Here is a 7,512-nt window from a genome sequence, read left to right as displayed (position 1 = left end):
ATTAGTTTACACACACACACACACAGAAACACACTCACATCATACACATACACATACAATTGTATTTTGAAATTAAAGTGAATTGAAAGTCCGGCGTGCATATCTACAAGGCAAAGGTGTACAATAATAATAAACAAAATAAAAAAAATGGGCCAAGCAGAGAGGCGCGCCTTACAAAACGTAAACACATGCACACATACCTATAGACAGTAGTTTAATTGAATCATGCAGCAGCCTCAGCCTCTGCCTAAATAAAAACGACATGACAACTGATGTAATGCAACTGCATAGTTAATAACAATAAAGAAGGGTGATGAACAATTCATGCAACAGAGTATATAATGAAAATTATAAAAAAAAAAAAAATAAAGCAGAAAAATTTATAAATATATTTAAATCATTACAATTTAAATAAGTAACATTATTCATTAAGCTAATTAATATATGAGAAAAAGTAAATATATATGTATAAATGGCAAAATTTTACACCAATTGCGTTTTCATATAACTTTTACCCCCACTCTACTAACATTGTTTCTAACTTGTTTTTTCCGCTGGGATTTTTTTTCTCTTCTCTTTTTTTTTTTGTTGTGGGAAAATACATGTGTGTGTCAGTGTGCGAACACTTAAAAAAGCTCAATGTTTTCAGCGCAAAGGGCTTTTGGAGGTTGTTCTCCACACACACACATACACAGTATACATATGTGCGTGTATAGCCTATTTCCGCACCCAAAACTTACATAAGCCCCCCCAACCCCTCAGCACACCAACACCAGCAACGTAGCATATGCGTGTGGGCGGGGTTTGGTTGGGGGCAGCAGCAAGCATTTAGGTTAAGTAAATAGTCAGCAACAACGAAATGTCGATAAAACGCGCGTACAGAGAGAGGCCAAAGAGTTTTCTGCAGCTTTTCTCATATAGAAATTCGTGCATTGTGCACTGTATGATTCTATTACGAATAATACATTGCCACCAATTCAACATTAATTGAAATGCTGCAGTCATCGCTATCGTTTGCTGCTAATTCACATGAATTTTGACATAAGGCTTGTAAGCTAGCAAACACATTGCTATGTATGTATGTATCTGTATCTGTAACTGTGTGAGCGCTTGGCAACCAGGCAACAGCAGCAGCAGCAACATAAAAAAATGTGGCACACTTTAACGCTGCGTCGTTGTAGCTTGTGCGCCCCCCCTTGCCCCAACACGCTACACTTCCCTATATGCGCATTATATACACAATGTGTATTCAAAGATAAAAAAGACTCGTCAAATTTGAATGTGCTTAGAAGTGCGCGCGCGCATTGCCAAGAGAGCGAGAGAGCGAAAGAGCGCGCGCGTAAAGTTTCGTTAAAAAGCTTAGACTGCGACAGCTACAGCAAAACCAAATGGCCCCACATATACGCACGCACACTTACACACATCACGTGTTTGTGTGCAGCTTTAGCCTTTTTTTTTTGTAGCTGAGCAAAAAGCTTTTTTGTAGCGCACATTAAGCTTGCGCCAGCACTGCGGTTGAGTCAGCGCCATTAGTTTGGACAAATTTTTCTGTATGCTTATGTTGCCTTGGGGCATTTATATTTTTTTCTTCGAGCGTTATTTGATTTTATTATTTTTTTTTTCTGCTGCAGCAACTACTATGTATAATTGTTGGGGGTTTTTTATTTCGCACACACATACAAGCACATGCTTATGCAGGGCCAGCATTAGTAATGCACTTAAAGAACCAGAACTCGGTCCCACGAAATCGCAGAGTAACCACAACTGGATTTCTTTTCTTTCTTTATATCTGATACGCTCTCTAAGACACACATTATGCTATACAACGAAAAGTATGTATCTGTATCTGTGTGTGTGTGTGTGTATCTCTCGCAAAGCCACACTTTCGCGCTCTAGCTCACTCTGCACTTCAGGTCTGTGTTGACCCAGTTTTCTAGGCCTGCACTGGCCAAGTGGGTTTGGGTTCGGTTTCGGCTTTGGCTTGTCTTGGCTTTCACAGTTAGCTTGAAACGCACAACTTTCATGGCAGGCTGGCCTGGCCCACCCTTTAACCCCTTGCTCTATCTATCTGACGACTCGGTAATGTCAATTCCATTGCTTCCCATGCGCTGCTCAGTTTACAAATTAAAAAATAATCTTGTTAAATTGAAATGGCAACGGAAATTATGCACATCGAAAATAAATTGCAAGCACTGCTCGCCGTTACAAATGTAAACACAGTGCTGGTCAGTTGCATAAGTATTTGTTTGTCGTTTGGCAACACTGCAGTAAGACAATTAAAAACAAAGCTAAACGCAAACTAAGCGTAAAATACTTTTGAGTAAATGATAGCAAGTAAAGCAGTTAAGCGGGTGAGTTTCCACTTTTAATTAAGACTCATTTTCTTCATGTGTGTGTGTGTGTGGTGTGTGGTTGACACTGACCAGAAATATCTGCGGGCTTTGTTGTTAACCAAAAGACAGTTCAGAGTCGTTGCATTGAATGACAGCCATCGTTTCCGTTAGACCGCACACCTGTGCTGCTGCTGCTGCTGCTGGTGGTGGGGCAAACAGATTTGCGCAATTACAAGAGCTCTAATGCCTAACCCATGCAATGCGGTTGGCAACTTGCTGTCGTTGGTGCCAGCAGCTGCTGTACCCTCCACAAATAGTGGGGATTTTAATGCAATCGCAAAACTGGAGCACATACAAACAGCGAGAGAGAGAGGGAGAGGGAGAGGGAGCGGGAAAGGATGCTGCACATAATGCTAGGGGATTATGTGGCACATGGCTAGTCCATGGCTTGGCAACTAGCTAACTGAAATGCACAGCTCAGCAAATGACACAGCAGCGTGTGCCTGTCTGTTGTATCTATTGTTAAGGCCTACACACACACACACACACACACACACACACATATTATAAAGCCTGCATTTGTTTGGGCCAAACCGTTGACTGACTGTTTTGTGCATTGAAGTTGGCAGCTAATTGAATTTGCGCTACACTCGAATCGACTCCACTCGGCTCACCTGCATACGTGTGTGTCTGTTATGAGCGAAATTGACAGGAAATTGCAGCTGCCAATTGCCCAATTGCTATTCAATTAGAACATTTGCAATTGCCAAAGAAATTGGCAGCTCAATCGAAGCCTTGATAGCCAAGCTACACCCCTGCGAACTAGTGCAAAGTAGTTGAAACAGCATTTAGCGCTTTTGCACTTTAATTATGTCAGTTGTTAGTTGTAGGGTCCGATGCCGGCAGCTCTGGCCATCATGGCGGGTATGTTGGTCTGCTCGTAGTTGCCGCTAAAGTGCTGAGCGAATGGCCCAGAGGCAAACACAGCAACATCATCGCCGCCGTGCGTATCCGCGTTGAGTGGCACCATAGCCGGATGCACATAGAGTGGATACGCGGCGTCCGTATCGGTGAGACGCACGCGGCCCTCCGACTTTTTGTAGGTGCCAGCATAGCCGGGGCCATTGGCATAGGAGAGTATGCTCCAGGGCAACTGGTCATCGGCTAGATAATCAATGACGCCAGTAATGGACTCATCGCGATGCTGCGCAAAAACCAAAAGAGCAGTAAGCGCAAGCTCAACTTGCAAATACACTTTGTGAGGCTTACCGGATAACCATTGATGGTCATAACATGCGAGTGATCCGAGGTGACAACAATAAGCGTATCCTCCTCTGAAGTCATTTCACGCGCTTGCTGCACAGCTCTAGCAAATTCGGCGGTGTCCTCCAGCGAGCGCTGCGCATAGTTCGAATGATGCGCCATGTCGATGCGTGCGCCTTCCACAAACAAAAAGTAGCCCTTGTCATTGCGCTGCAGCACGCGTATGGCCGCCTCGGTGAGCTCTGTGAGCGAAGGATCCGCCTGAGCGCTGTGCTTGGTGCTGCGATGACGATCGCCATCGTAGGGCAAATGATCGCTGGCAAACAGTCCGAGCAGATAGTCGGTGTGCTCCAAGTTGAGCTCGGTCAAGCCCTTGCGACTCCACACATATTTGGCTGTAACATTCTCTGACTGCCTGTCAGACAGCCACTGCTTGATGAGATTGCGTCCATCTTGGCGATTGCCAGCATAGCCAGTTTCATCTCTAACGGTGCTATTGAGAAAGTTCTGTCGGCCGCCGCCTAGTATAACCTTGAGCTGCTGACCTGTGGGCCACTCCACCAGCTGGCGTGCTATGTCCAGCGTCTGCTCGGGATCACAGCCGCCGGCAGCAACCTCCATATCATTCTCCCAGTTGCGATCAGCTATGTGCGCATAGACGCCAGCGGGCGATGCGTGTGTAACACGCGCGCTGGTGACAAAGCCTGCGCTCTTGCCTGCATCCTGCGCCCACTTGGCAATGCTGTCCACTCTATGCTCTGTATGATCCTCGCAGCTGTAGCGCTTCACCTGCGCATTGATGCCAATGGTGCCGTAGTTGGCCTTAACGCCGCCCAAATAAGCAGTCGCCGTGCAGGCGGAATCAGCCACCTGCCTATTGACGCAGTACGTCTTGGAGAGTCCAGTGTAAGGAAACTTTTCGAAATACACTTTCTCCGGACTGTCGCCCAGCAAATTGCGCGTGGCTGTTACCGTGTGTATGGACATGCCATCGCCCAGAAACATAATCACATTCTTGGCCGAGTTCGCCTTCAGTGCGTCCAATGCAGCCAGCTTGGCCGCCAGCATGCTCTGCGCATCCTGGCGCCAATACTCGCTCTTCATTTCGGCTTCATTTCGCAGCTTATGGTTGCGTGTGCTACGCAGCATGCGCACATGTTGTTGATCTGGAAAGTTAAGTACATTAATTGCGATAGACTTCAAGCTAAAAGTGTAGACTAATCCATATCACGAAATCAGCGATAATATATAATGTACAGCTGTCCAAAACATGTTCTGATTTGAGTTTAGTTGATAAGTTTTCGAGTGTTCTACATAACAATAGCGCTAAGTGACCAACTTATAAATTCTTTAACCGGTTAAGCTTAAGACGCAGTTGTTAATTTACTGTCTATAAATAAATTGGCAATTATTTATAAAGCTAGCAATGCAAATAGCTTTAACTTTGATGTGCTTGACTGCTTTCTAAGAAAATTACTTTCACTTTCACAAGCTACAAATTCTGCGCTCAAATTCCTGTAAATCCTTGCTGTTTATGCTTGCAACCCACCTGCTTGCGCTGTGGCAAGTATAAGAACCGCCAGCAGGCAGCAGCAGCTCCAACGATACGCCATTGTCCAACTGTAACTAAGAACTGCGACCACTGTCAAGATCAGCTAACGAAAGTGCACTAAAGCTAAAGACTGACCACTCTTTTAGTTATTGCGCTTATCGCGCAGTATAAAATCTAATCAGCTTATAGGAAATTGTATATAAATGCCAAAATCAAATCGTTAAGCGATTTATGGCACTTTAAAAGAATTGTTGTTAAGCCCTTCACGTGCGCTGATTAAGCTTTAGCTTGTTACGTATACGCACAGTGTGCAGTTTTTAGCTAAGCTGCAGGCAATTTTAATTAAATGCTTGGCTGGAGTTTCCCATGACGTCAATGCCAAGCGCCAAAATTAACTATTTTAGTTGTGCATATTTAAACTGCACAGCGGGCTTGAATAGTTTGCGCTGCTGGCAACTAAATTTGCTGCCTCAATTGCCTCAAGCTAATAACAAAGTTTAGTTTGCTATACATTTTAAGCTATGCGCTTAAGCAGTGCATTAATTGCAGGCATTTCTTGTATAAATTTGCATACAATGCATAAAATAATTAAACACTAAGTGCAGCTATTTATTGTTTAGACTGAGGCTGTTGCTTGTTTATTAAATTTTGCATTTATGGCAAGTCAACTTAGGTCCTATATGTTGCCACACTTAAACTGCGTTATGTGCCATAAAATTATTGAAATACTTGAAGAATTTCCGCATTAAATTTTGCTTGTCTTATGCTAACAAATCTTGCTGCGTGTGTTTTCGTGCAGCAGCGTGGCGCCAGCTACTTGCTACATATATTTGACGTAAAAATTCGATTACGCTTTTATGGGCAGACACTTGCCGTTGTTGTTCTCATAGTGTGCGCAACAATAAACTAAAGTATGGTCTTGGCCAGCGCCACAATGGAGCCAGTAAACTTGATGATCTGCAGAGCAAAGGAAATACAAAAGCGTTAGCAGCCAAACTGTCTTATGATTGTTGTTGTGGCACACGCACCGCTGTAAACAAGGGACGCGAGGGCGCAAAGAACGGCACCTGCACCGTTATGGGTCGTTGGGCACGCAGCATGAGCAAAAGGACGCGACGTTGCACATTGCGCGGCCACAGATACCAATGACTATTGTAGGCAGCCTCGCCTACAGTCAAGCTCTGCAAGCAAAGTAAGCAGAGTAATGTGTGTACAACAGTGCGTATGCGCGACACTTACCGCTGCGGACATTTCAGTGCCGCCATAACAGTAAAGAAATATGCTGCAACTAACCGTCAAGGCATAGACCACATAGCGCAGTATATTATAGCCAGAGAACTAACAAAGGAATAAAAATAAAAGCAATGCAAGCTATGGGATAAACGCACCAGCAGTATGTCTATAAAGCTGGTGGCCAGCAGCAGGCTGGAGGCGACAAACTCTATGAAAGTGGGTGCAGCCATAATGCTGGAGAAGCTGCGCACAATGCGCACAAGCTCATTGTGGCGATCGATCAGCACGTTCAGCTGCGCAGCGCACGCAGCAGATTGCGCTGCAGTTGGCACTGCAAATGAGTTGAGTTGAGCGCTTGGAGCTAAAGTTGGTGGCACTTACCCTGCTCGGCATGCAGCACGCGTGCCACAGCTTGTTGCAGCGACTGCAGCAGAAATGTTACATAGAGCGTAAAGCCAAAGAAGAAGCCATCGGTGGCAACAAAGGCATAAACGGTGACCTGTCCGCTCCAGGCAGAGTACAAATACGCCAGCGGATAAAGCGGCAAGCGATGCGCAACAGCTGGAAATCTAAGCAGCAGCTTTATAAACCGCATTTGGAACATGATGTAGCTACCCACTGCATTCTGAACGGCATAGCGTAGACAAAGTCCTGCCTGCGTTGCAGCAACATTTCCAGCAGCGAGCGCAGCACAAAGAACGTCGTATTGGTGCTGCCCATGGTGAAGACCAGCATGCCATAGCGTGTTACCCGCTCATAGTAGCTGCGCTTCAGCTGCTCATCACTGCGCTGCTGCTCCGTCAATTGTCTGATGCGTTGCATTAGCTGCGCCACCTGCTTGCGACTGCGCCACATCAGCGCCATTTTGAACAGCGTCGTCAAGCTGAAAACAAACGGACAAAGCGCATCCATTGCATCCTGTGCACTTACGCCCAAATAGTTCCAGCCAAAGACAAACTCCGCCTGGCAGCAATGCGCCAAGTTAACAAAGTTAAACAGCAGCCAGCAGTTGGACCAGCAACTTGTGCGCTGCTCAAAGCGCAGCCCCAGCAGCGAGTAGGAGTATCTGGTTACAAAGAACAGATGCTTGTCCAGCGCATAGCTGCGACTCAGAAAACGTGGCAACAACAT

General features: G+C 45.5%; 2 protein-coding genes across 2 annotated transcripts; both read right to left on the bottom strand.

Annotated features, from left to right (window-relative positions):
• Positions 1-3,202: 3,202 nt before the first annotated feature.
• Positions 3,203-5,228, bottom strand: LOC108596347 (membrane-bound alkaline phosphatase). The gene is made up of 3 exons (XM_017982002.1): positions 5,146-5,228; positions 3,603-4,762; positions 3,203-3,537 (listed from the first exon to the last, which is right to left on the bottom strand). Exons 1-3 carry the CDS (start codon positions 5,207-5,209, stop codon positions 3,214-3,216), a joined length of 1,548 nt encoding a protein of 515 aa, XP_017837491.1. The 5' UTR covers positions 5,210-5,228; the 3' UTR covers positions 3,203-3,213.
• An 826-nt stretch (positions 5,229-6,054) lies between these two features.
• Positions 6,055-7,512, bottom strand: LOC108594762 (odorant receptor 45b). Its single transcript, XM_017979901.1, has 6 exons — positions 7,001-7,512; positions 6,763-6,950; positions 6,537-6,712; positions 6,388-6,486; positions 6,177-6,329; positions 6,055-6,105 (listed from the first exon to the last, which is right to left on the bottom strand). The coding sequence occupies exons 1-6, from the start codon at positions 7,510-7,512 to the stop codon at positions 6,055-6,057; spliced, it is 1,179 nt and encodes a 392-aa protein (XP_017835390.1).

Source organism: Drosophila busckii, chromosome 2R (assembly GCF_011750605.1).
Source record: "Drosophila busckii strain San Diego stock center, stock number 13000-0081.31 chromosome 2R, ASM1175060v1, whole genome shotgun sequence".
NCBI lineage: Eukaryota > Metazoa > Arthropoda > Insecta > Diptera > Drosophilidae > Drosophila > Drosophila busckii.
The sequence above is the reverse complement of the archived record's forward strand: the minus strand, read 5'-3'. Positions and strand labels throughout refer to the sequence as shown.

Coding starts and splice junctions, on each gene's coding strand:
- LOC108594762 (XM_017979901.1), bottom strand. CDS start 7,512: ATGTTGTTGCCACGTTTTCTGAGTCGCAGCTATGCGCTGGACAAGCAT. Junction 6,951..7,000: donor GCTATGCCGTTCAGAATGCA/GTGGGTAGCTAC, acceptor GCTGCTGCTTAG/ATTTCCAGCTGTTGCGCATC. Junction 6,330..6,387: donor GCACTGAAATGTCCGCAGCG/GTAAGTGTCGCG, acceptor CTTTGCTTGCAG/AGCTTGACTGTAGGCGAGGC.
- LOC108596347 (XM_017982002.1), bottom strand. CDS start 5,209: ATGGCGTATCGTTGGAGCTGCTGCTGCCTGCTGGCGGTTCTTATACTT. Junction 4,763..5,145: donor ACTTGCCACAGCGCAAGCAG/GTGGGTTGCAAG, acceptor TTAACTTTCCAG/ATCAACAACATGTGCGCATG. Junction 3,538..3,602: donor TGACCATCAATGGTTATCCG/GTAAGCCTCACA, acceptor GTTTTTGCGCAG/CATCGCGATGAGTCCATTAC.